The sequence below is a fragment of the Sardina pilchardus genome, chromosome 23 (assembly GCF_963854185.1).
Source record: "Sardina pilchardus chromosome 23, fSarPil1.1, whole genome shotgun sequence".
Classification (NCBI taxonomy): Eukaryota; Metazoa; Chordata; class Actinopteri; order Clupeiformes; family Clupeidae; genus Sardina; species Sardina pilchardus.
In genome coordinates, this window is record NC_085016.1 from 18,804,090 (window position 1) to 18,832,062 (window position 27,973).

A 27,973-nucleotide genomic window follows, 5' to 3' on the forward strand; every position below is an offset into this window, starting at 1 on the left:
TTGTAAACCCAGTAGCCTATGCCTCTGGTCTTAGTTCATGGGTACAAAAAAACAGCACCTTCTCCATATGTGGCGACTACCAATTATCACAGATATTGAGCAGAATTTCTCACACTCACACACACACACACACACACACACACCAACATTTCACCATTATCACCAGCCTCTATTTAGCCATCGACATCACTAGGATAAGAGTTGTCTTCATGGTTATAATCCCTTAATCATACTCATCGCTGCGGTATTGTTAGGGCAATCCATTACACTACCACCATCATGAACATTTTATTTAAGCAATAAGGCCCACAAAGACGTGGTCATGTGGAGTGAAGCACCGCAGCAGAGCTTACTTGTCATTCTCCTGGGAGATGTAGAGGCGGTTGGACAAGCTCGCCAGGAAAGCCTCCACAATCACCGAGTCCATGGTCAAACCGGACTTCAGAGATCTGCAGGAAAGGTACAGGACACTTTAAAGGCCCTTTCAGACTGCAAGCGACTAGCAACAAGAGAGCACGTAATGTTCATGTAGTTCAGGAAATACAGGCAAAATAACCACTAGCGATGTGAAATGTTGCGCAACAAAATTCAAATACGTGAAATACAAAAAATAAAATAATTCAAGTAAAAATAACAAACTTTGGAGGCCACAACGAGAGAACCCTGTGTATGTGAATAGGACTTAAGTATGCCATTTTACTTTGACGTGCTCTAAAGCCGTACCAATAATTGTGTATTGTACATGTATTGGACTCAAGACAGATCCTCACTGACTTGTGGTTGCATGTGGAGCCACTTGTTTACCTGCAGATGTTGTCAATGGAGATATCTCTGAGCTGCTCATACATGGACGGCTGACTCTTCTGCTTAGAGTGGACGTTGAATGTGGACTGGGCATGCTCATTGGTGACATGGATTTTGATCTCTCCAGTCCCTTTAGCAAGAGAAAAACAGCGCAAAATAAGATTAAAAAATAAACGCCTTATCTATGACGCTTTTCCAACTTTACCACAATCACAACATAAAGATGAAGCAGTGCAGATATCCATATGAAAAAATACATTGTAATCAAAACAGTTTGAAAAAGCACACTGATTTTGATCTCTCTGGTGCATTTGTAACAGATCAAAAACAGTGCAAACTATACTGATCTGATAAATTGAGCTCCTTATGAGAGCCACCCACCAAGTGTGAGAGTTCATGCTGTATTCTAAAACTGATAGTTCCGGTCCTTGATTATGATTGGCTGAATCGCGTTCGAAGCCGGTGTAAAACCCAACACAAACGTACACCTTGACCGCATTTCTTTCTATAGTAATGTGCTAACACAACTTACAGTAGCTGCATCTCGATGTTGCATGGCAACCATTCATATGAAGGAAATGTAATTCTTGGCGGAAGAATGATTATTTTTAGTTGCTGTGCCGTCGCTTCATGAAATCTTGCCGGATAGACATAGTAACAGTTTTATAAAAGCAATAAGCCACTCAAGTCTGTCGTTTGCACTGATTTTAGACGGCCTCTCAGGGCTTATTGCTTATTAACACATCTGTTGTGTATGAGTGAAAAACATGGGGGGGGGGGGGGGGAAACACATTTCTAATCCACTCATCTTATCTGTCCTACTCATAGACTGTATATATAGTCTATGGTCCTACTGGGTGAATACAGGTGTGACACGCACCTGTAGTGTACTGGCTGTGGTACTTGTAGAGCTTGACCAGCACTGGAGAGGGGACCACCAGGAAGTCCCTGAGCGAGGTGGTGACCGAGTGGGCCACCACGGGGAAGCGCTCGCACAGGCGGCCCAGGCCCTGTGCAAATCAACACAGCAAACGCTTTTAGCTCAAAGAAACCTGACGTGCAGTCAGCAAAGTAAACAAATGACAATTACAATATTATATCAATATTAGATCGTAGTCATGGCAACAACCATATAATATCACATGACCTACAATAATATACAAGATCATGATATTAAGTCCACCAAGAAGACTGAAACAAATGCTTGGCTCTACACTGGACTGATTCAAATGTTTGTGTGTGCTGTTGACTCGTCTACCGGAGAAAGCCAGTCCCACCTGTAGACAGCAGATGAGAAGGGGCATGTGAGCGATGATGACCTTACTGGACGTCTTGGACTGCAGTTTCTCGGACAGCTTGGTGCACAGGTTCTCAGCTCCTGGGGACAAGACAGGAGAGAAAGGCTAGTGTAAGTTACGTAGGACATACAGTATGTGTGTGTGTCTGTGTCTGTGTCTGTGTGTGTGTGTGTGTGTGTGGTTGACCTCTGACCTTGCTCCTCGGTGACGGCCCACACCATGAGGTCGACGCAGGCGGCGTTGGCCTGGCAGCGCAGCTTGAGCGGGCTGAGCTCGCTGTGCAGGTACTCCACGTCGTGCAGGATGCGCTGCAGCTCCGACTGGCTGCTGCTGAACTGCTCCAGCACAAAGTCGTGCACCTCCTTCACAAACGCCGTCGGCAGGTCTGACCACCGACACAGAGAGAGAGGGGAGATGGAGAGAGAACAATAGACAATTGTTACAGGAGGGAGAAGAGGGATGACAGAGATAGTGAGAAACCTGTGATGGTTGCAAGATGCACCAATGACAATGGTCAAATTATCATGTAATATCAATGTAATTTTCAAGAAAGTCAAAAGAAAAACTGGACCATCCCATTCAAATGCATCAGACTGTAATTCACATGTGGTTAGATAATCATTTACTAATATACTGAGTACATTTGATGTCATTCATACCTTTCATATAGTAGAGTGTGTCCCTTAGCATCTTGAATATGGCCACATAAAGTGGATCACTGAAGGTTTTGTAGTACAGATGAATGCCTGGATTAAGCTGGAACAACATACAAAAATAATTCAATCAAGTTAAAACAAGGACTATGTTCATTATGTATTTCAGCAGACTAAAACAAGAATCTTTCTCATTTAGTGTTCAGATTGTCTCGTTCGTTAGTCTGTACTGTCCCCTGTATACTATGTTCATTATGTATTTCAGCAGACTAAAACAAGAATCTTTCTCAGTAAGTGTTCAGATTGTCTCGTTCATTAGTCTGTACTGTCCCCTCCTCCCTTCACCCTCACCCCATTGAGGACCACAATGGTCTACAGGTATTTTCTTTGAACATGCACGTGCAAGAAAAAAGTAGTGAGAGTCCTATTCTATTACTAAGCTCTCCCCACACACATTCCAACACACTTCTGCTAGCTTGCCATAAGCGTGAGTGTGTGTGTGAGTGTGTGTGTGAGTGTGTGTGTGAGTGTGAGTGTGAGTGTGTGTGTGTGTGTGTGTGTGTGTGTGTGTGCGAGTGCGAGTGCGAGTGCGAGTGCGAGTGCGAGTGCGAGAGTGCGAGTGCGAGTGCGAGTGCGAGTGCGAGTGTGAGTGCCCTCCCCATTATCACTCTCACACACCTCCAAGACCTCGGCGAGCGTGGTGTCCAGTGCCTTGAGGAAGGTCTCGGCCACAAATTGCTCCACCATGGCCAGCAGTCTCCTGAGGACCTCCAGGGGCACGCTGAACTCCCGCCCAGAGCCGGTGAAGAGTGGCGACACGGAGAAGCTGGAGCTGATGGTGGAGAAGTAGTAGTCTGGATCCACAGCGCTGCCGTCAGGCAGGTAGGAGCCTGAGGGGCACAGCAGAGGAGGACAGGTGAAGGATTAAGAGGAGAAAGACCATAGACATTCAGGAGAGGAATACAGGTCAAGGATTAGGAGGAGAAAGACCATAGACATAAGGAAGAGGAGTACAGGTGAAGGATCAATAGTGGAAACACCATAGAGATCAGGGAGAGGAGTACAGGTCAAGGATTGGGAAGAGAAAGACCATAGAGATCAGGGAGGGGAGTACAGGTGAAGGATTAGGAGGAGAAAGACCATAGACATTAGGAAGAGGAGTACAGGTGAAGGATTAGGAGGGGAAAGACCATAGACATTATGGTTAGGAGTACAGGTGATGGATTAGGAGGAGAAAGACCATAGAGATCAGGGAGAGGAGTACAGGTGATGGATTAGGAGGAGAAAGACCATAGACATTGGGGAAAAGAACAGGTGAAGGATTAGGAAGGGAAAGCACATGGAGATTAGGGAAATCCAATACAAAGTAACAATCAGACATAACAGGTTTAGACTTAGGCCACTGTTGTTTTTCTGTGGACACTGACACTGGACAATAATATTTCAATTTTATTCAATACAGAAGACATAATGTCTTTGCCAGATAGTGTAATCTATCTTTTACTTTAAAAGCAATGACTACAATTCAGTGTTTGAAACCAGTATTTGAAAAACAGCTGTGGCTTTCTCATTTAAAGTTAGAGTTATTTCTTTCCAAGTGCTTTTGTGGACGTGTGGTCAGTCCCAGCAGTGCGTTTATAAAGTGTGGCTGTGTAATGAGTGGGTCGGAGGGCCCAGCAGGAGTGCCAGACGGCAACACGCTCACCTTCAAAGTACTGGGCCGAGGGGTCAGCAGGGGAGCTGGGGGGCAGCGGGCCGCGCTCTGGACTGGCCTGCAATCACACAAACCCACCGGGCAGAGATAATTACCATGTGAATGGACAACACAAATTATATTCTGTTCTGTTGTATTCTATTCCATCTGCAACAAATAGCATCAGTTATCTGCATACATTCAGAACCCTGCATACATTCAGAACCCTGCATACATTCATGCAACCCCAAAAGAACAATATGCAACCAGTTTTTTTGTACTATGCCTAAAACTTAAGTTAGTCATGTCCTATGGTGCTTTACAGAGTGCTAAACATTCAGAGAGAGCCCATGAGTAACAGGGGCGAGGAAAAACTCAGGATGCATACCGGGCAGATCCACAACTCAAGGGCCTGTGCCATCTGTCTAGGGTCAGTTACAGGGCAGTAAGGTCTGTACTGTATACATGATAAGTGAATAGGTTGGTTAGGTGTAGAGAATACACCTGACTAACCTACTATACTATAGTTATTATACTACAATTGAAACAGTAAGTATCTGTTGCAGAACAGTTCCCTGAGGAATCTCCAGTTCTTGATCAAACATGATCACCACTCCCTCCAAGTTGCTTCAGTTCTCTGGCTGAATTTCAAGTCCTGAAACCTCACACACTTAACTGACATCCGTCGTAAGTGATTACGTTTGCGAGGGTGTAAGAGTTCAAAGCGCCTGTGACCAATCATTAAATTGACAATTGATTTTTTTTTCGAGCTTCCAGTTTCCTTTGGGTAACCCCGTGTTTCACGTCACAATGCAATAAATGGAAGATAATTCCCTAGAGTAAAGCCCTCAGCCACTTCACAATTTCGTAGAAGGACAGCCCTAAGCCCTCACAAAGTTGGCAGGAACATGCATCAAAGTGTGTAAGTGTGTAAGGGGAGACTATGGCCCAGGCCCAATCCCAATGTCCGGACTCACAGACTCACGGAATTTGGCGCGCGTTCTCGCGAAATTCGTAAGGGCTTAGGGCTGTCCCAATGTCAAATTACAACGGGCGTGAGGATTTGAGTACACACTTACCAAGCCTTTTCCGTGAGTCTGCATCGGTGCAGACTTAACCTAAGGGAATTACCCACAGTTCAAAGTTTACCGCGGAGATCATAGGAAAATCCGGAAATGACAAAGGTAAACAACAGCACGACACACACGTGCATGGTGCAAATGTTAGCAGCGTCTTTGTTAGTAAACATCGCCAAGGTACAGTACATGTGATCTCGTGAAGTGCTGTCCCGATCCCAAATACCTATCTGAGCCCATGTGGCCTCACACACTCACTCACTTAGCACCTGAGATCAACTAAGTCTGTGAGTCCTGAGTCCTTAGTCTTTAGGGCTGCCATTGGGATTGGGCCATTGAGATTGAGCCATTGTAAAACTGCAATTGCTGAAGATGCCTGCCCCCTGGTGGCACACACTAGCACTACAACCTTCAGTTCCTCACCTGCTGTGAGACGCTGGAGCTGCCGCTGGCCTTGCGGCGCATGGTGTCGCTCTGGCAGGCGGTCAGCAGCGAGCTGGGCAGGATGGAGCGGAAGTCGTGGAAGGAGCGCCGGCGCGCCGCCTCCAGGTCCTCGCCCAGGAGCAGCGGCTGCGGACACGCTCGCGGGAACAGCTTGGACAGGAGCGGCTCGTCCGTGTTGCTGTAGCGACCGAACGCCCGCACCACGCCCAGCAGGGACGGCACGGTGTACCTGCACAGGCTCTCTGGAGGAGCAGGGAGGGAGTTTTCAGCGCAACTGAAACTTATTATCAGACATAATTGTGTTGAACTGTCTGATCATTACCTGTTTGAATATCAGACCCTAACTTTTTGACTGTATAGTCAACTGTTATTGTTTTTAAAGGGTATTACAACTAAACCTGACTTGACTTGCCTTTCTGTGTGCTAAATGGTCACTCTATAAAAGAAGTTAAAGTTGTATGTCCCTCTGATAACATTACATTACAATTCTACTGATTGCAACACACTCCAACAATTAAATTTTTTGAGCCGCATTATCATACCTTCATACTAACAAAACACAACAGCAACACTATTCATTTGTAAAGAAATTCCTGTCATGGTGAGATTTGTGTCGTCATGGTTATCCACACAAAGGACTGAACTACGTCATGGTACTGGTAAAAGCCCTGGCATCTCTGTGCAGTTGAGAGGTGTGTGTAGTGGGTGTGGGGCGTGTGGTGTGTGTGTGTGGTGTGGGGTGTGGTATGTGGTGGGTGTGTGGTGTGTGTGTGATGTGCAGGGAGTGTGTGGTGTGTGTGTGTGATGTGCAGTGAGTGTGTGGTGTGTGGTGTGTGTGTGGTGTGCTCACCTTTATCCTGAGCCTCTGGGTTCTGGCACGCCTCCTGCAGCACCTGCATCAGGTTCATCACCGCCTCTAAAATCTGCACCCACACATAAGCAAATGTCCACCGAATTAACATTCTCAATGTCTCAGGGACCATCAGTTTATATTCATCACCATCGTTCAATTGCAGAAAGAACAAAATATGTCACTTGAAGGTAATGTCTGCCTTACATCATACGATTTTCAAGCGACTTCATAGTCAGTGGCTAAATATCCAAACTCAGAATGAAATCATGGGAATTTGACTGGCTGGTCTTGACGTTACGACAATAAACATATTTGTCTTGCAGTAGTGGCTCATACAAATAGTGACATGGATTAAAAAAACAATAGTGACCATATCTCCAACACCAAACAGGAAGGGGCAAAGTAAACGACAGCTGCAGCCTATATGATTATTTGTTATTCCGTTTATCATAAATGATTAGTCGGCTGGTCCACACTACAGAACAACTCTATAATGGTTAGGGATGTCACACATGAAACAATGCTGCAGAAACATGAACATGACTCTGATATGAGTAGGCTATCATTTTAACTCCTGTTAATATCTTGTGCACAATGGAAAATCATTTGAAGGAATCTAATTGTAGTCGTGTATAAAGCAACCCTGTAAGATCCCTAGTCTGAGACTAGCCTGTGACTACACTGTGACTAAAAACTCCATGACTTGCCTTTATACGTGAGAGGGTCTGATACTAGTCTTTCAAAAAACTTTTGGTGTAAGGATGGCAGAAAGGACACAGCTCATTACATTTTCACACACACACACACACACACACACACACACACACACACACTGACTAACCTGTGATCTCAGAGCCTCATCCTGTTGAGCCACATCTGACAGCAGGGTGACCAGGCAGAAGCAGAAGTTCTCTGCACCTGGGAGGGTATCTGATGCAGACAGACACACACACACACACAATCAGTCTTACACATGTTAAGACATGTGCTCAAAATAGATGTGTAATGGTACACAAAATAACGGTTCAGTGTGTACTTTGGTTTTGAAATCATGATTTGATTCATTTTCAGTAGAGCAAGTCTGTATGTACTGCTAACCTAAAATAACAAAATTGAATCTTGCACACAATAATAACATTCTCCAAAAACATGTCTCTTTTATAAAGGAGATTGTGAGCAGCAAACCAATATATTTTACAATGCCTGTGTCTGTGATGGCATATAATGTAAATGGCTTTGGACAAAAGCAGTTGCCACATGTCATAAACATAATCATAAACATATGTTCAGAGCAGGTGTCATGTGACAGTATAGCTTGCAAACTTCCCACCTTGGTCAACGGTCTAAAATACATGAATAGGAAGAAAATGGAGCTCATTACCCCTCCCCTTCCTCTCAGAGTTCTCTTCAATCCATTGCACCCTCGGCAGTCCCCTCAGCAGACCCAGGAGGTATGGAACGATTGTCTCTTTGTGCTGTGGAGGAAGAGAAAAACACAAACCACCATTTAAATTGTTGTTGTTAAATCAGGAACTTATAGTTCACTGCAGACATGAACTCTCAGGTCATCCATCTTGAGAACTAACACCATTCTCTTCACCCTCTCTATTGCATTGTCCTACATGATCTACAACTACTGTTAATACTATTCAACTAAGGTCAAAAGTATTACGGCTATGGTGCTGTGGAACATGTGAAGAGTGTCACATGTGGATACAGACATGTTCTTTAAATGAATTCCTCTACCAGAGCAAGAGTTGGTCAGTTAGAGGGTTAATTAACCACCCCACGTCTCATCAGACAAGCACCTGTAGTTCTGACTCCACCAGGAAGACCCCCAGTGCGATGACCGCATCCCTCCTCCTCTCGTCCAGCTGATACACGCCACGAACATCCACTGGGCACATGCATTGCAGTTTCTGAACCTGTAACACACACACACACACACACACACACACACACACACACACACACACACACACATACACATACACACAACCACACACACACACACACACACACACACACACACACACACACACACACACACACACGTATTAGCGTACATGCACAAAAGAAGGGAGAAAAAAAAAAGACACACACATACACATACACAAGTAAATCCCAATGGTAGCAAAATTACACAGCGGGCAGGCAGATTTCTGATCAATGCTGAATTACCGCACAGGTGTAGCCTATATTGTAGCCTCTTTGATAAGCATGCCAATGTTTTTACTTCTTTGTGCTTTTGTTGTAGGCCGCAGCCTCTTCATGTTAGCTTTACTCTGGCTCCTGATAGCACGGCACTATAATCTAAAGGCGTGGTGTACCCAAAACATGTCTCAACTACAATCATTCCCATTTGTATTGTTGCTGTTTTTTTGTAAACAAGCTCAGTTGTCAGAAACCTTGCTATTACAAGCCTGTTACATATTACCAGCCAGTCCAGTCCTCATATATATTGCACTCACTAAGCCCGGTATAAATAACAGGGTGAATTTGTACTTCATGCACATTATGTTGTGGTTTTGCCAAATGTTTTTCAATATGCTTAAAAAAAATAAAAATTTAAAAAAATACACGAGATAAACAAGTGATTGTTTCTAAGTGGTGCAGTACTTTGGTCCTGAGTAATGCTTGAGGGGATTAATACAGACATAAACAATGCCATCCTAAATAAACCAACAGTGCAGCAGACAGCAACATGCTATGGATGCGCAAGAAAAATGACTGCACCCTGATTATACAGAATACCCCTAAATTCAATCAGTCGGCAACAAAAAATAGCCCTGCTCATAACATGTAACTAACACAGAATCACATACTGGTAGAGGTCGTCAAACTAACGTTAGTCAGTGGGCAGCATAGCATTATCCCCCCAACGGATTTGCAGTGGCACACTGACAAAAGCAGTTTATCGTTAACTGATGCCTGGCGTACATAAAGGTTATAACGTTGTCGGATAATTTACCAGACACTGGACTAGTATACAGACGCGACCTTGGGGCTTTATGCTTTACAACATTCATTGATGTTGTGTGACAAAATGTGACCATCACATCACCTGCGTGAGGGGGCGTTTCAACGAGACAGTGCTAGGAAATGGAATGTCAACTCGTAGGATAGTTCACTTAGCAAACAACCACCACCCCACACAGAGTCCGAGAGTACATACCGTCATTAGAAGGTTATAAACAAAAACAAGCCAGCTGACTTACACATATGTACAAATACCCTTTCAAGCCATTCACACGGTCATGTCAAATCTGGCAAACAGGTCGGCCTGGCTACTGAGGGATATCCTTCCTCTTCCTAGTTAGCTTACGTTGACATCATCCTTAATAACAAGCGCGATTAGCTTGCTTTCATCAAATAACAACCATATTTCACCACATCAAAGATTAGGCAACATTTGAGAGAAAGACAATGATGTCGTGTTGATTCTGGGGACGAATAAAACCAACTGTTTAGCTAAGGTTAGCAAGCTAACGTTGACCTAGCTGAATCATAACAGTACCCTCATAGGAAGCTACCCTTCCTATTAGCTAGTTGGCTAGGTCGCACCAGGATAGTTTACGTTGACAGATGCTCACCTTTTCAATCGGAGCTGGTCGATTTGCAGCCAAAGACCGTGCCAGAGAAAGCACTGTATTGAAATAAAATCCTTTTGATCCACCTCCTTTCGCCGACATGATTGTATTTTAGAGAGCCACGGGTTATCGACACTGACTAGCTACATCTTACAGAAGTGGACATCTGATGAGGACAAAACTAGTGGAACCTTTCAGTACGGCAAGTTTAGAAGTCCAAACAGAACATTAAAAGGTCATGGAAAAGCGATCACAAATTGGCCTACTTGGAAGTTGTGTTTTTTTGTGTGTTTGTTTAATGACGTTGTCGTTGAATAGTCTACACTGATTAGACAAAATTCAGAGCAGAAAATAGAACGGTGAAATTCAAAAGATTAAGAAAACGGTACAATAATTTTCCCCCCAATCATTTCGGTGTTTATTGGCAATGAGAATGAAAATATTAAAGGCACATGACATGGTGATCTGCACTCAGAAAGAATTACATTGTACACACATGTCTGCATTAACTAACTTTGTGTGCGTTGATTAAGGATCACATTAAGACATAATTCCTATATGCCTATATTAAACAACATAGCAGGAGTAATGACTTTCCAAGATGTTCATGAGCATATTTGTCTTTGGGAAAACATTCCAGTTTAGTTCCTCTTTTTAAGTTTAAGAGCAACAAGGGTATTGGCAAACAGGTTTGCAAACATTCCACCTATGTAGGTCTGTAACAAGTGAAACCAACCAAGCTTGCCCTTATGGATATTGAAAGATGACACTGATTTGCCGTACCATAACAGAAGTCTTCACTCATTAACAATCTGTAAAATGTACTTTGTACATTAATTACATTGAATAAAAAGAAATACATTCAGACATGAAGACAAATGGGAAAAAAAAGCTATGGACAATGCGACAAAATTTAACATAGTTGTGTTATAGCTCTGGTGGTCCAATACAGTGTGAAAGCAAAAAAAAAAAAAAAAAAACCATTGTATGAAGCTGTTAGTGAATGTCAGCACTTTGCATACAATAACTATCTCCAGTTTAACCAAATGACCAACAAAACACATGCATTTCAGTCTAAACTGTAGGCCTCCATTAAATGAGCGAAGACCTATAGAGTTGAGGCTGAAACCGAATAACTCAGTGCACCATGGTACCAGGTAGTCGCTTTGCTGCACTCGCAAGCCACGTTCATGTTTATTTAACATGGACTGCCAATGGTTAACATGTCTGTTATGGACTTCTTGAGGTAGAAAGAAAATGCCTCAGTGCTGACAACTGACACTAGATTTGCAAATATTAAGGCGTTGTGGGTTTGTGAATCATGACTAATTTTCACAATACTGCAAAACACAAATTGGCTATTAAAACAAGTAAACTGCATGAAAGGCTCGTAAGGAAAGAGAGAACATTATGATTCAATTAGGCACCTCAAAAATGAACATACTGCTGGCAAGTGCTGCTACCATGACACAGTCTTGTGTGCACATCTACTTTTAAAAACAAAGTTATTTTTTAAAGATTAAAGGCTTTGGTTATTTTGTAAGGGTCTCTTGAACAAATTTGAAGAGATACGAACAGGTCCATTTTCAAACATCTTCTAGGCCTTTAAGTACCTTTTGGGGACAAGGATGTCTCAAAACTATATGAAGGAATGAGAAAACACCAAGGTCTTGTGTAAGGAATAGTTTTTCTGCTTTGAGGCACTAGGAGGATTTTTAGTTCTAACGTAAACATTTCATTTCATGATAATTTGCATGGATCTTTCCCAGGTGAAAACACCTATACAAAAATATGAAAATAATAATAATAAAGAAAAAAAAATCGGTGGGAATATGAAACATTAACTGATGCTGTATGCATATACGTGCAGGCACTTCAACCATTCTGTCCAGGAACGTTCGGCCTAAGTGAGAGGTTTTACCAGTGTCTTAGAGGAAATGTTGAACCCCTCTTCTATTAAGGAGTTATGCAGCTGAGCATATCTTTGGCTGTCACTACTTCTGTCAGCATCAAAATAAAAGTCATTAAAATCACTATACATACAATGGATACAATTCCATGATCAAAAAATTAATACTTTCAATTTTTTAAAAGAATTACAATTCTGATTAAAATATAATTTGTCAAGAGTTTTAGCTATACATAATTAGCAACAATATACTGATAAAGGCTTAGTCTTTAGTCACTCCCAGCATTTACCACATTTACCACATCCCGGTCTAAAATCTACATTGGTCTCACATATATTACAGTTTTACAATGCGCTCTGAGTAGAGACCTACACTAAAAATGTATTAGCTTTTCCGTTTCAAGTATACTCTGTAGGTCTGTTATCACATTCAGTTGGGAAAAGTCTTCCTTAGGGAAGAACACAATATCGCAGCCTGAGAGATGGTAAACAGGACTCCAGCAAAGCCTCATGGGTAATTTAAGGCCTCAGCCACCACTGTCCCTGACAGGCTAATCAGACCTGACAGGCTAATCAGACATCGCAAGATCGTCTAGCTCAGCCAATCACGTTCAGCCGAGCCCGCCTCACTCTGTCTTCCAGACTTTGTTAAGAACCTTGACCACCTCCTCGTAAATGATGAACACGATGGCCACGTCCATGCACACTCGGCCCAGACGCGGAACAGTCCCCTTGTAGAACCTACCAGAGAAATGGACAATGATGGATTGATATGATTAAATGATATGATCGAATTATTGATAATCAATTTATGATTAGCATACTCAGGGACACTTGATGAATCACTCAGGGACATTCTGAGTGTGTTTGTATGCATGTATTTGTCTACATGTTTGTGCTTTTGCCTAGTTGTGAACAGTAAAATTGCACAGGTGTGTGTACTAGTGCACATTTGTTTGTGTTTATTTCTGGGTGTGATGTGCCTGTGCACTGTAGACACTTACGCTGCAGGTCCTTCATGCTTCATGATCTTGACGGCGCAGTCTAAGGTGCTCTTGTACTTATGTGCTTCCAGACCCTAAGCACCGGACAGACACGAAGACATGAAAAAATATGAGACGCGACAGGAATTTCTCAGCAGGCAGTAGTCACGATGATACACCTTAAAGGTGCAGAGTTTTGTCCATTTCATGCAGGGTGAAACTAAGGATACCGTATCTATACATTATTCAAGTAATCTGTCTGGCACTCTCAAAACCCCCCTTCCAGTTGCACCAGTAATTACATAACATACTGTAGGGTTCAGCACCTTTTCAATGACCGTATACAATATGAACAATATCAGACATCATATAAACATACTGTATTATAGAATGCAACAACATGCTATATAATCTGCTTTGATTGGGGCTCCTCTCATTGCTCATTGCTGGTCTCGCTACAAACCTGCATCCTGGTTTTGATGACGTCCAAAGGCGTGTTGCCAAACACACTGGCCGCTCCTGCTATAGCGCCAAAGCCCCCGGTAATCAGAGGGTTCATAGCCTTGTTGGGGTCGTCACCTGTTTTGAAACGGGTCAGAGAAAGGAGAGGTTGCCACTTTTGACTGGGGTGTTTTGGAACAGATTATATTACAACACTGGGAGCTAATTACTTACGAACTCCGCGGGGATCAATGGGAGGACAGCGAGGCATTAATTAACAAGCTTCATTAGCTCTGATGGCTTCATCAGCTCTCAACCACTCACGGTCTCACACTCACGCATGCATTTTCACACCAGCTGAGCCTCCATGCAACTCATGCAATTCACAGATTGTATGTGCATTTATGAATGTTTTTCTCAAAGAAATGCGAGTCTGTGCAAGTTTGCATCTGCGGTGCTATGCAAGTTTAAGCGTGACACTTCTTCCTTGACATCCCCTTGGGAAGGAGGTATGAATAGCTGTGGGTTCAAAACTTGAGGTTTCTAGGGCAACTTTATCAGAAACACTTAAAAATTTAATAAAATCTCAGCAAATGCGGTTTGATGCAGGCCACCTTGCTTACATCAACCTTGGTCACATCATACCCTATATGTGAATCGAGAGTGAATGCACCCACTTCGGGTGAATTGATTGCTGATTTATTCATTTAAAGCCTTTCCTCTCAGGCTATCATATTAACATGGTGGAAGTTCACCATTGCCATTCTGATGATCCTTACTGTACACTATAAGTAATCTTTGAGAAACACAACAAAACAGCTTTTATTATCTCAAATATCATACTGTGTGGCACTGTGGTATTGTACACACACACACACAAAATCAGCTGTACCTTTGTACCAGTTCCTTAGTGCAGTCATCACATAGAATCGAATAGCCTGATTGGATCCCTGTTTCAGCACAGTTGCCGTCAGCCCTTGATATGTTCCCTTAAGACCTAAGACATAGAAAAAGCATAATACTGTAAACACAAAGAGATATAAGGTAAGCATTTGTGGATGTATCCAACAGCAACGAAGAGTGTTACTAATCCAAAGAAGCTGGTGTATTTGAGTGACCACTTCCACAGAAATCTTGTTCTAAATTTAGGTCTGGAAATGTACTAGGGTCAGAGAGGGTTAAGACCGTCACATGTCCAGACTACCCATCACATGCTGCTCATGTGAATGTAAATGAATAAAAGTGGAGTTAGAAGTGGACCCATGCTCTATCTAGTCATTTTATTGCAGGGTTCATTAAATTAACTGGGTGTTGTTAATGTTAATGACAGTCCGCATTCCTGTAATCACCAACCTAATTCATGCACCACGATGTGTGAACTTGTTTCAGGACTCCACTAGAGGACAGCAACAACATGTACAATCTGTAAGGTCTTACCTTGAGTTCTAACGATTTCCCTGACCCCGTGGAAGAAGCCTCTGTACTTTGGGTTTCCTGACGTCTGATCATGAATGAACTTTACCTGCAGTCAGAACAATAAAAGCCAAAATACATGTCTGCTTCTTTGGTAGAGATGGAAGGTCTGGAATGATACACTGGTTCAATACAAAATACATTCTCTGGAATACAAAGAAATCTTTTAGGATCATACCAGAGAGAGGCAATATTGGGAATTAAATTAACTTGACAAGTGAGTTGCTGAGAAATTAGATGCAACTTATTGCCAACTCAGAGGAGATAAGTAACCTCTGTAAGGTGGAGCATTCTTCCATGGAAATTTAGACTGCCACTGACGGAGCTCACCGAGCCAAAAAGAGTGGGAAAGGTGTAAACAGTCTAAATACACCATAGCATGGGCCTAACATACACCAAGACTGCATTTCATTAGAAATGGCTGGCTTCTGGTTTTTTTCCAGCGTTCCCACCTCTGTACATATTCAGGGCTGATGGACAGGAAATTATCTGTGCCTGAAATGATCAAATACATTCAAAGACAATAGAGAGAATAGTCTCTCTTGATATTGTACGTGGCCGAGCTCAAGCCTGAATTCAGGCACCACGCCTGAACTCTACCAGGCCTGCATATTGCTACCCATGCCATCGTAATTCTCCCTCTCTGCATCAAGCCATGAGCCCATCCGTAACAGTGATCACTCACAGGACTGACAAGAGACTGATCAAATAGGCTCTGGCCCTTGTGCTGACACAACACTTCTTGACTGGCCCTGAGAGAGTCCACGCTGGAGGATGGCTGGTCTCCCATCCCCCATGAGATAGCACCAGCGGCAACAGCCATAGCCTTTTACTGGCACTCTGTCTAGGATGAGATATGACTGGTTTACGAAAAAGGGGAACTATACAATGAAGCCTGTCAGCTATTATTCACCATGAGGTCTTATATTAGGGAAGAGTAGCAAAGAGCTCATTGCTAAGCAAATTGCTCTCAATTATCTGGTAAACAAAATCACCCTCTACACCTTCTAGCCCGCAAATGCACTCTAAACAATAATGGGGCCAGTAATGGTTCTTCAGAACGATGCCATAGAAGAACCCTTTTCAGTTATTTAAAGAACCATTTAATGAATGGCGCAATGACATGCCATAATAGGCCTAGCCTATAATGATCTGAGGCTCTGAAGAACCATCTCCAATGTGAAGAACCTTTTGCCTGATGTAATGGTGCAACACAGAGTTTTGACTCTCCATGGAACCATCCAGAGATTTAAAGAACTGTTTAAGCACTTTCATTTTTCAGAGTGTATAACCCCCCCCCCCCCCACAAGCAAGCAGATTGATGTCTTTTGCTGATGTTTCATTTACTGACCTTCACAGTCTCCATCGGGCATACCACTACCACGGCCTCTGCCACCCCCGCCCCCAGTCCACAGAGGAGTCCCTGCATGCTGTTCAGCTTGCCAGACTCGTCCCTCATTTTATTACTGAGGAACTCAAACACCCCAAACCTAGGGAAGAGGACAAGAAGGCATATCAAGATTGCATGACATTAGTGACTGTGTGTACTAGCACTCTCTCTCTCTTTCATTGAAAAAGAAATCACCCCCAAAACCAGGGAGGAATGTCAATTCACAACACTCTTCCATGGTTTAGTATACGTCTACGAGGCACAGCAAATGGCTTTTTAATGACTTTTAAATGACTTTTATCAAGTATGGTATTTATAGCTGCAAACTAATTAGCTACTTCAACGAGCCACAATAATTTTGCAACTGCCAGTGATAAACATCACTGTGTTGAGGAAAGACTGGTTTGCCTACTTCATATGTTTAGGCAAAGAATTTAGCTCTGAAGGTTTTTAAAAGGCCTACTTGTATAAGAAAATGTACACAAGCAGACCACACTAGCTAAATACGACATTAATCACTGCATTCTGCATGACACAATATTATAGTGTGAACATGTAATTTGGTTAACTACATTGAAAGATAGTTCTCAATAACGAAATGTAGAAAAAGATCCCTCAAAGCAGAAATGTGCAAAAGCAATCATGTAAGGGGCAAAACTCCCCTTTAACCCCACAGCATAATGTTCACTGTTCATCCCTCAGCTCCCAATACCAATCATTTAATTTCAACGTTTTCATTTTCATTTAGAAATGGCTAAGGCATAGCGGCAAAAGAGACCACATTCTGTCTGTACAAATGCACATGCAGGGCACATGACAAGGGCATTATCTCTGGGTCACATGTTGATGAACCCCCTGTGACCAAACTGATAAGAAAACTACAACATATAAAACCATGAAGGACTACAAATCCCAGTGAGAAAGGTATCCTACGCAATACTTTGCTGTGGACTACTGTAAATGGAAACAAAATGTCTCCACCGAATGTGGCAAAACTACACACTAATTGCTTTTTTACAAAAGTCAGACAGCAAACTTCTCAATGCTGTATAGCTTGGCTTTTGAGCTCCTAACTCCCACAAAACCCTTTTCCATCTGAAGTAGGAGGTCATAAATGACTTTGTATCATTTTGTGTGCAGTGGTCCAGGTGTGGCAGGCGGGTTGCTCTTACCGGACAGCTGCTTTCGGGATGGACCCATAGACCAGCGAGCTGAGGCCTCTGTACAGGCCTCCGACCCCATGACCCTGCACCGTCTGCTTCACACAGTCCGCTGAGAGAGATAGAGGGAGAGATAGAGAGAGAAAGAGGGATAGAGAAAAAGAGATAGAGAGGGCGATAGAGACAGACAGAGAGAGAGAGACAGACAGACAGATAGAACAGAGAAGGGATTGAGAAAAGATTTTGTTATAGTAAGCCTATGTGACCCCTGGTGTTTCGATCCCAGAGGACTCCCTCTCTGGCACTTAAACACAATTAATTTCCCGACTACAAACAAGGTTTATACACTGATTTTAATTCGTGGGAAATTACTGTAAATATATATATGTTCACGGTGCTTTGCTTTCAATGTATTTTCCTTGAACCACCACTGCGTGCATCTCAGTTGTACTTTACTTCAAGTTCAAAGTCTAAACTATATGTCAGTCTAGATGTAACAGGCTCTTTGCAGAGATTTGACATCAGATCATTAACTGCTTCGTGGTCAATTATTTGTGCATTTGCAGCCTAGGATTTTGGTCAATGCTTAACTGCAGAGCTTTCCATGACTATGGCTTTGTAACATCCCCCCAAAAAGAAGACTTTTTAATGGTTGCCTCTTCTAATAGTCTTTTGACATTTTGCTAAGAAAACACCTTTGCTCTTGACCCACTCATGGAGCAGATATGCAACTGGAATTAACAACTGAACACTACTGCAGAGCAACTGGTGCAACCGGACTGTACTCAAACATGTTATTGTGACGCGGGTCCACCATTCAAAGTCCATTGACTGTGAGCACACTGATAAAGACTGGGGAGTAAGTGAGATATGGAGAGAGGCTTCCATTGGTGGTGAGGAACAAGTGCTAGCATGTTGAACCTTGAGATTATACTATGACCTTTGACTTCAATCACTTCCTCATGCTATATGAGGTCAAGTTTATTAATGCATTATTAGCATATTGTTATCAAATGCACCACTGGATTCACACTGTGTGCAAATGTTAAAATACAGAGACAGAAGTGTGGCTTCTTTATTCAATGAGCAGACGGAAGTAAGAGGAAAATATTAGAGAGGGACAGGATTTGAAACCCACCAATGCCTTTGTAACGTGGTGGATTGGCTTTCTCGTCTAACTGTAGCTGGGTCTTCACATACTCCGTGGGGAAAGTGATACAGATTTCAATGCCTCCAGCAAGCCCACCTAGAGAGAGAGAGAGAGAGAGAGAGAGAGAGAGAGAGAGAGAGAGAGAGAGAGAGGAGAGAGAGAATTTCACACTCACACAATACTCATGTGGAGATCTACACCTCATCAGTCAAACTCTATATGTGTTAACTGAAATATAAAACCTTTTACGTTAGATGGTGGGAAAATGAAACAAGCTATTTCATACACACAACTAACAATTGACAGCTGTGTTTAGCTGTGGTTGCCAGGACTTTTGGAATGACAGCATTAAGGATAATAAAATTTTGTTTATCTGTCACGCACACGTGTGCCATTTGTGATCACTCTTTTTGCACACACCCACGTCAGGTGGTGAGATGCTCCCACTCTGCTTGTAATGAGGTGTCAGTGTGAGCAGTCGCCTCCTTAAAAGCACAACTCGTGCACATCTGCAGTTGAACAGCAAACAGAAAGGAGCTCTGTGATTGGCCTGCCAAGGCTTCTGCCCACTGGATACTCCCCTTGATAGAGCTCCAAAGCGGGAGGGGTGGCGTCCTCCTCCTTCAAACTGTAGGCCTAACAAAGCCCTGAGCCCCCAAGACAGACACACTCCAGTAGTCTACTCATCTGATCACACACACACACACACACACACACACACACACACACACACACAAACACACATACATGCGAGCTAGCACAGTGGTCAAAAATACACAAACAATCCCTTAGTACGTGCTTGGCACACAGCATGCATACATTAGAGACAGGGTGGCAAACTGTTAGTTTTCATGGCTTTCAGTAAGGAGAGAATGTGAGTCTGAGAAACAAACAAGAGGCCTTTCAGGCACATGCAAGACCAGCTATAGAGGAGTGATCATTATGTGAACAGCTAGAATAAAGTGCTTGTTTGAAAAATAACAATGTGTGCACGGAAAGTAAATGCACACACTTAAAGATAAGTGAATTAAGAGGCTAACACCGTAATGAAATCGTAGTTAACCATTCGAAAATGCTTAACTTTCTGTATCTTTCTAGTGTTTCATATTATTTATTAAAATGAGTGTGTTTATAAATATGAGATTAGGTGTTCCGGCCCTGTGTGTCCCCCGACTGGCCTTGCAGCAGAAGCTGCATGGCGAGATGTGGATGAAAAGGCCATGTGTTTGCCTTCTGAGAGGCTTGCATTCTCACCACACCGAAGCACACCATGCTCTTCTGTGAGTAACTTGTATGATTCACCCCTAGATTTGAACCCAAATAGTTATTTACTGAAGTCGAATCTTCGACTTTTTGTAAACTCTGTTGTCCGTCTCCATTTCATGTCACATTTACTGAGCTGGCCATAACAAAAGGCTATCAGCTTAAATTCGCCAACTCCCACTAAGCAAACTTCCCAGTCCATGCAGGGCAATACCTCTGAGCACGATACTACAAATAATACTACAAAAGTGATCCGCTCTGACCTACTTTTTCCATGAATCTGTCGAAATCAACGAGGTGCCTCTCAAAAAACAGAAACAGGACAATAGCTGAAGGGACTGTTTGCAGGACTGTGAGATTCCTTCAGATTATACAACTAGGTTACCTAGAGTTTTACTCCCAAGAGTGGACAAATGTATAATCTGCAGAAAACTAAAGTGTATGAAATTACATGTTTGGTGTGAATGAGAGTGTGTGTGTGTGTGTGTGTGTGTGTGTGTGGTGGGTTTTCTTAAATGAAGTTCACTCTAGCAAACATTCCATTCCAGCATGTTTTTCCTGGAGAGCTTCAAGGCTGAATAAAAGATTACTCCAAAGACAAAACAGTATCTCCTTTGATTGGCTTTCCAAAAGGTACTGCTGACAAAAGGAAAAGACCAAAGGCTACTGGTTAGGTCAGCTAATATGACACCCCACTGTTTGCACAAAGGAAAAGGCAATGACTGAGCAAGCAACAAAGCAAGCTTTCCCCCACATCTGATGGATACAACTAAAACAACATCCTCTTCAACTTTTGATGGGAAATGTTTTCTTATGGCTCCATAATTCAATTTAATTAAGTTATGTTTGTAAAAGCAGTTGGTCCCATTCCAGCCTCAGCCTGTAAAACCAGCTAGGGAACATGTCACAATCAATGATCACATGGACCTGCTCAGCAAGAAAATGTGGAGCATTTCTGTCGAGTCACCACAGGGCATGCCGTAGCTAGCCTGCAACGTTGCTGTTTGAAAATTAGTCAACACCATTTTTTTTGGCCGTGTTCTGTGTTCAATAACACACCGTGTAGTGTGTGATATATGTGTTCAATATAACACCGTAGCGTGGCATGTTTGTCCAAAAGGGGTTCAAATGGCCTTTCCGTCTGGGTGAAATGTTCTGGAATGTTGTCCCAGATAGCAAAACCACTCTGGCGTGGACCTGGCCCACACCTATCATGCGGTCCGCCCCGGATCCGTCTCACGGACACGGTCCAGCGTCCAAACGCACAGCGGGCCGATAGTGGTCAGGATTCGTTTTATGGCTCTGCACCGGAGATGGGTCGGCGCTGGCCCATTCCCGTACCAAAACAGTAAAACTACACTGGGGTGGATCTGGCCCACACTTACCGTTCCATCCGCATCTGATCCGTTTAACGGACACGGCCCAGCGTCCAAACCCACATCGGCCACGAAGTGGTCAGGCTCCGTTGCACGGCTCCGAATTGGAACTGGAACAGCGCTGGCCCAGTCCCGTATAGATGCGGCATGGAACCGCGTACCGGATCGATGCCAGCTATGCCTTATTTTCGGCATTTATAGTTAGGCTACATGATGTTTAGTCTATGATGTGTTTGGGCTACCTTATTTAATTACCCTACAGTCAGAAGCAACAATCATAGGCCTACATCCGCATAAAGTAGCCTTCACATTTAACAATCTAACATTCTCGCTTGGTGTCTTTAAAACAAGGCTAAGAAAATTACCCAGCGACTGACATAGTCCAATACCCCAATAACCCTAATCAGAATCGAAGAAAATGTTTACTTTTTTTTCCAAAAAAACTTTATTCAAAACATGATGATCATCAATGAATCTAGCTTGCTCCTTCACACTGGCGTTTGCGACGTCCCCCCTTCTCGGTCATGCGCCAGCACATTGGTGAATGTCGCTACGGTATCGGTTGCCTGGGCTGTCACTGGACACTTGCGTACCGTTCCTGTGGAAAAAGAAAATACGTTATATTAGTGTGCTACTAAATTATATGGGCAGGCTCGCACTGGTGCACCTGCCGCTGCTCGGGTGGAAGGAGTTTTCATTGTAGACAATGCATGCAACTTTACCAAACTGTAGCCGTTTTCAGACAGACGTGTATTTCCACAATGTCCACGGTGTGTAGGCTACGGTAGGGTTGTCTTTGCTGTGATGTCTGAATTCATATATCCGTATACTATCTACTTTCCTGTAGCTAACCTGGTAATTTCGCCGTAATGTTGTCGCCACAACTGTCCTGTGAATCCAGTCACGGAAACATTCAAAGGCTAGTGAAAACGACACTCTTCCGCGGTCAGGCATTAACGGCGCGGCCGCATTTGACAGAAATTGACAGAAATTCTAAAGAAGACGTGAACAACAGGTGGCCGTACATTCCGCATATCATGTCTGAATGGCCCGATTTCTCTCGCGCACACTCAATGGACACCCGCCCATCAACAAGCACATGCAATCCGAATAAAACATTCACAATCGTGAAAACAATGATGCATAGAAGACGACTAGCTGAATTAGCGTATTATAAAATCCGGTTAGCAAGCGGCGCACACTCTTGCATTCAAGTTGACTGATCATCTCAATACCAATGTTTTCAACTCAAAAGACTCAAAAGCGCCTCTCTCAAGGACACAAGTATTACTCTACTTTTAAACTTAAACACACATGGGGAAACTGAACAGTCCAACCAGTAGACTATGACAAGCTAGCCAACTATGTTACTTTGTTTACAATATTTTGAGGCTTCAATCAGACAGCTGAATTAAAGAGGTGGAGTTGTAATGTGAATATAATCTGCATGAAGTGTGCGGTCATGAATATCAGACATTTCAGCATGTAGAATAAATAATTGTATATACATATAGGCTATATATATTTTATGTTGAATGTATCTCAATTCATCCTTACCTAGAGACAGCAGTTGCAGAGGCCTGTAGTTATTTCTCTTCTGAAATAAAAAATATGTGCATTCCATTAGCTTTTGAGGCATAAGGTGGATTTTTATTACAGCAGACAAAGGGATTCATGTATGTTGACATGTACCTTCAATTAATCCTGAACTGGTAACACCACTTACAAAGGCATATCACATGGTTATTTGTATTATTAATGTGTGGACCAAAAGTCAAATAGATCAAATGTAAAACTGTATAGCTTACTTTGTGTGGGTGGCAGGACAGGATGAGCTAGGGTAGACCCCCAAACCAGACCGGAGCCACTTGTGACTTGTGACAATGACCTGTAACACAGATACATGAATATGCATTACTTTCATCATCAGAAAGAAATAGCCAAATATTTATCAATACCAATATTACACCCCATTAGAAAATAGCATTATTTTGGGATCCAGAGAATATTTTCATTTTAGCTTCCCTTCCCATATATTCTAAACATTGAAAACAGTCTGGTCTATGACAAGGCAAAGCGAAGATATGCATCAAGTCAACTACTGCCTCTTCTATATTGCCCCTTTTCAGTCAAATCTTAATCCAAGAAACTTTCAACATCATTAAATGAACTTGTAGACGGCAGTATTTCTGCATAAAACAAATGGCTTCGGGATTTGTGCCCTTACACTTTATAAAAGTTAGGGAGGAATCTCTACTATTCAGTCCAAAAAGTCACTTGGAAACAAGACTTTTTAGATTGAATAGTAGGCCAGTTAGCGGGTTTCTCACTAACGTGTACAAAATATAAGGGCACGAATCCCGAAGCTTTGATCCTTACCTGGAAACAGCAGTTGCAGAGCCTGTGGTTATTTCTCTTCTGAAAAAAAAAAAAATATATGTACATTTCTTTAGAGAGCTTTTGAGGTATAAGGTGGGTTTTTATTTCAGCAGACAAAGGCAGTCATGTATTTTGACATGTGCCTTCAATTCATCCTGAACTGGTAACACCACTTACAAAGGCATATGGTTATTTGTGTTATTAATGTGTGGACCGAAAGTCAAATAGATCAAATGTAAAACTGTATAGCTTACTTTACTTGGGTGGCAGGACAGGATAAGCAAGGGTAGACCCCCAAACCAGACTTGTGAATGACCTGTAATACAGATACATAAATATGCATTACTTTCATCATCAGAAAGAAATAGCCAAATATTTATCAATACCAATATTAGACCCCATTCTAAACATTGAAAACAGTCTGGTCTGTGACAAGGCAAAGCAAGGATATACATCAAGTCAACTAACTGCCTCTTCTATAATGTCCCTTTTCAGTCAAATCTTACTCCAAGAAACTTTCAACATCATTAAATGAACTCGTAGACGGCAGTATTTCTGCATTAAACAAATGGCTTCGGAATTTTTACTTAATAAAAGTTAGGGAGGAATCTCTACTATTTAGATTGAATAGTAGGACAGTTAGTTGGTTTCTCACTAACGTGTACAAAATATAAGGGCATGAATCCCGAAGCTGTTCTGTTCCTGCCTTCTAAAAGTGTCAACAATGTCTGAGCATGAGGGTGACAGGGCGCATAGGTTTACGTTTTGGAACCAGCCGCTAACGTCGTTCATAATTTAAAATCAGCATTTCAAATCAGGACAGGGAAACAATGTGAAATCAGCCTCCCTCCCAGAATGAAATGAGGTTTAAACACATACGAAATAGCTTAAGTTTTCTCTCGGGAGTAAGACTCCCGAGTCCAACATCTAAGCTTTCATAACGTTAACAAAAAACTATTATGTTTGTGTAACAACTTTAAGTTATCGTTGGTCAACAAGCTAGCCTGCTAATGCTAGCTCACGCAAGGCAACTTTTGTTGTTCACGGGCAAACACATAAGGTTACCGTCAAATCAAGTTGCGCTCATTTTAAATTCAGTATTGAGTTAATTATACATTTCTAAAAAAGTTCATAAAGTTGGACAGGACTAAGTGAGCTAAATTAGCTTGCGCAAGCTACACGTTAGCAGCTAGCTGCTAGCTGGTATGTAAATGTGAGCTACCATCAGCCGGCCATTATAGCACATTTTCGGATTACATCAGCAAACAAAGCTAGATAAGTAGGTAACTTGTGTTATGGAAGTACGTTTTCACTGGATAGACTAGGTAATTGCATAAATAAAGCATATAGGAGCATACTTACAGTGAGCCTTCAGACGCCACCGTTTTGTCTCACACTCGGCAGCACTCCATCAGCGAAAAAACTGATGAAATAAACCGTTAGGGCGCGTTCGGTGTACGCATCCGTACAGGGTCCGTCGCGGACCCGGTGAATGAAGGCGCGCTGGCGAGGCGGAACGGGTCCGGTGCCCGTAGCCAAAACGGAGGTAGACTGTCAGGCGGATGTGGCCTTATATGGACCTTATATGCTGTATATATTTTTAAGGATGTATTCTATTTGTAAAGCAGTTGCCTAGTTGTCAATAGTCCAGGTAGGCGTGCGATCAGCAAGCAGGTGGCCTTTTCATGGAAAATTGCTGCCCAAACAAACCAACAACAACAACAATAAAAACAACAACAACAAAAACTTTCCTTGCACCCCCCAAAAATGTTAGCTGGATATGATTTTGAAATCATATCTAGGGTGATTTTTTCACCAGATTATCTGGAAATAAACGAGGATCAGTTATAAGTTTTAAGGTGGTCTAGGTCCGTATTACAGATGTGGGCCACATCAGTGAACTGTCTTTGAGGAAGCTTTGGTTCCGATGTGGTAAGTGGATCTGGGCCAGATCTGCTGATCGTAAGAAAAACAGCACTGCAGTTAAAGCTGAAAAGTCTAACCGGCCCAGATCTGGTCCTTAGCCAGAAACCGTGTGTAAGCTACGTCCGGATCTAGAGGCTTTTATGCGGGTCCGGCCCAAAGGGGTTTGCTATCTGGGGTGTCATTGAGGGAAAAGGACACGTACAGGCACCTGACCAATATTCTCCTCACACAGAAACTACTAAATTCTGCGCTGCCTATTACTAGTATCTGAGTCACGCCATATCCTCCATCATAAGGAAACATAAGTACAGCTCACAAATGTGCATTTTAAAGTCAGTTTCACTTATCCATGAGACAGACACTGAAGGCTTGAAGGAAAGTATTAATTGGTGCCAGTCATTTCTCACTGTGCTATAGTGTCATTTGCAAGTGCCTTTGCAAGTGCATTCATTTCACTCCACTGGCTTGGTGAAGAGACCTTAGGTCGATCCATGCTGGCTTTAATTAGGGATGAAAAGGGCTGTTGTGTTTGGCCTGAATCCCTGCTGGAGTTGACATGGTTCCTAACTTCAAAGAATCCCATACAGTTTGAAAACGCAAAAAAAAAGCCCTGAATCTTACAGGGTTTTTAGTGGCATGCCATTTCCATGTCCAGTGTTAACAACAAAACCACCTGGCCCACTTTATAGTTCAGTCACCATCAATGTAAATTCCTAGCAGTTGGAAGTTGTGAGGATGTCTGAACAAGTTGTTAAGAGAATCCTCAATGACAGTCAACTCATTGAAGGAAGAACACACACCACATGCCATAAGCATCCATACTTGCCTGGCCTCAGGTGGCGAACGAGAGTTTTGAAATCCCTGCCAGGAACATAGCACCACATGTGTCAGCCTCTTTAGGACAGATACAAATCGCTATTAAGCGACTACAGAAAGCTAACACAACAAGACATAGGAAAGTCTAACCGTGAACAATATTGTATTCTATTCAATTATATTCTACTCTATATCTATAGTTAAATAGGAAACAAGGCATGTGCCCCCCTTGAACAAAGTGAATGAATAGACACCAATATGTTTGGCAAGCAATTCTTCCGCGATGGCCAGAATCCTTCGTCTCGAATGTTAACGCTGCGTTATGTAGGCTATCGGTTCGCTCACTGCTAAATTGTTACAATTAATGTGGCTCATCGAAAGGGCTTCTCTGTTTTGAAGAGCAAGATCCATGTTCCTGTTAATGGTGGTGGCATCAACAGAATAACAAAACACGAAAGAACTAGAATCACTTACCAGCTAAAATAGCCTTGCCGGGGTGGGTGAACTTTGCCTTCTCAGCTGGGGCTGCAGCAGCCAGGCAGTGCGGTCTGTGGAAAGGGCTTACAAATGTTCGTTGTCCAGACATGATTAAAACTAACTCACCAGAAACCTCTAGTTATAAAGTGCAATGGGGGAATATGCAAGTCAATGCATGAATTGTCCTTGTCTGCTTCGTCCTATTATTCTCTGATGATCGATCTTACTGCGCGCGTAACAGGACAAACACCAGGAAACCCTGATCATTGGACTTTAAAAGGAGATTTTCGGATCACTATTGCGCGGTATCTTGACAGCCCAAAGTTTCCCTGCTGCCATCGGGTGAATGGTAGGCTAGAGAGCACAACATTTTTGGGGCGGGGCGGGTGATTTTGTCAACTCCACGTAGCGCCATATTTTCACACAATAACATGCCGTTTAAGGTGGAACGGCTATTCAGAACAATGAGAACACCCGGTTTTCAGACTCAGTGCGGGTTGCAAGCGATGGTTTTCTGATTAACTTAGCTTAACTGGTAGCCTCTTCCACAAACAGAACAATCATCTGGTGTTAACTATCCAACATGGAACAAACATTCTTTCCTGACCTCATCAGCCCTAGACAGACCGCTGTGCTAATATGATATCTTCCATCCGTTGATTGCATCTCGAGGCCCAAGTGCTATACTTCGTGAAACAATCTATCTAGGCCTATATTGCCTATATTACAGCCAAGCGCTCTTTTAGGCCTAGGTTAGACGCTGGAGCTCTGCTGTGACCTCGTTAATAGACTAGGCCTAATGGTTGTTTAAACCCATTT

The 27,973-nt window shown here is 42.7% G+C and overlaps 2 protein-coding genes and 1 long non-coding RNA gene across 5 annotated transcripts in view; all 3 read right to left on the bottom strand.

Moving 5' to 3' along the window:
• Window positions 1-10,591, bottom strand: part of pi4kaa (phosphatidylinositol 4-kinase, catalytic, alpha a) — a 43,135-nt gene extending 32,544 nt beyond the window's left edge. For both annotated transcript variants that reach the window (XM_062528162.1, XM_062528161.1), the window contains exons 1-14: window positions 10,415-10,591; window positions 8,630-8,746; window positions 8,203-8,296; window positions 7,663-7,751; window positions 6,819-6,891; window positions 5,948-6,210; window positions 4,461-4,527; window positions 3,434-3,645; window positions 2,762-2,858; window positions 2,296-2,487; window positions 2,082-2,182; window positions 1,685-1,814; window positions 805-934; window positions 354-449 (exon numbers count right to left, since the gene is read on the bottom strand). In XM_062528162.1, the coding sequence (XP_062384146.1) occupies window positions 354-449; window positions 805-934; window positions 1,685-1,814; window positions 2,082-2,182; window positions 2,296-2,487; window positions 2,762-2,858; window positions 3,434-3,645; window positions 4,461-4,527; window positions 5,948-6,210; window positions 6,819-6,891; window positions 7,663-7,751; window positions 8,203-8,296; window positions 8,630-8,746; window positions 10,415-10,513 (1,760 nt within the window). In that variant the 5' untranslated portion in view covers window positions 10,514-10,591. The remainder of the gene's footprint in view (window positions 1-353; window positions 450-804; window positions 935-1,684; window positions 1,815-2,081; window positions 2,183-2,295; window positions 2,488-2,761; window positions 2,859-3,433; window positions 3,646-4,460; window positions 4,528-5,947; window positions 6,211-6,818; window positions 6,892-7,662; window positions 7,752-8,202; window positions 8,297-8,629; window positions 8,747-10,414) is intronic.
• Window positions 10,592-10,802: 211 nt separating this feature from the next.
• slc25a1b (slc25a1 solute carrier family 25 member 1b) lies at window positions 10,803-27,505 on the bottom strand. The gene is made up of 9 exons (XM_062528163.1): window positions 27,152-27,505; window positions 18,906-19,013; window positions 17,780-17,879; window positions 16,569-16,707; window positions 15,182-15,266; window positions 14,637-14,741; window positions 13,767-13,882; window positions 13,325-13,398; window positions 10,803-13,061 (listed from the first exon to the last, which is right to left on the bottom strand). The coding sequence occupies exons 1-9, from the start codon at window positions 27,261-27,263 to the stop codon at window positions 12,947-12,949; spliced, it is 954 nt and encodes a 317-aa protein (XP_062384147.1). The 5' UTR covers window positions 27,264-27,505; the 3' UTR covers window positions 10,803-12,946.
• On the bottom strand, window positions 22,035-24,247 carry LOC134071447 (uncharacterized). 2 transcript variants are annotated; one of them, XR_009937075.1, is made up of 5 exons: window positions 24,190-24,247; window positions 23,936-23,974; window positions 23,365-23,444; window positions 23,114-23,153; window positions 22,035-22,154 (listed from the first exon to the last, which is right to left on the bottom strand). It is a non-coding gene; the product is annotated as an uncharacterized LOC134071447 (long non-coding RNA). The 2 variants fall into 2 exon arrangements; XR_009937074.1 differs by lacking the exons at window positions 23,936-23,974; window positions 24,190-24,247 and having other exon boundaries at window positions 23,365-23,821.
• Window positions 27,506-27,973: the final 468 nt, after the last annotated feature.

What these genes read in the sequence shown, in the direction of transcription:
- slc25a1b (XM_062528163.1), bottom strand. Translation starts at nt 27,263, where the DNA reads ATGTCTGGACAACGAACATTTGTAAGCCCTTTCCACAGACCGCACTGC. An exon ending in ACCACGTTACAAAGGCATTG is followed by an intron (nt 17,880 to 18,905) that starts GTGGGTTTCAAA and finishes TATCTCTCTCAG; the next exon opens with CGGACTGTGTGAAGCAGACG. An exon ending in TCATCAAAACCAGGATGCAG is followed by an intron (nt 13,399 to 13,766) that starts GTTTGTAGCGAG and finishes TCCGGTGCTTAG; the next exon opens with GGTCTGGAAGCACATAAGTA.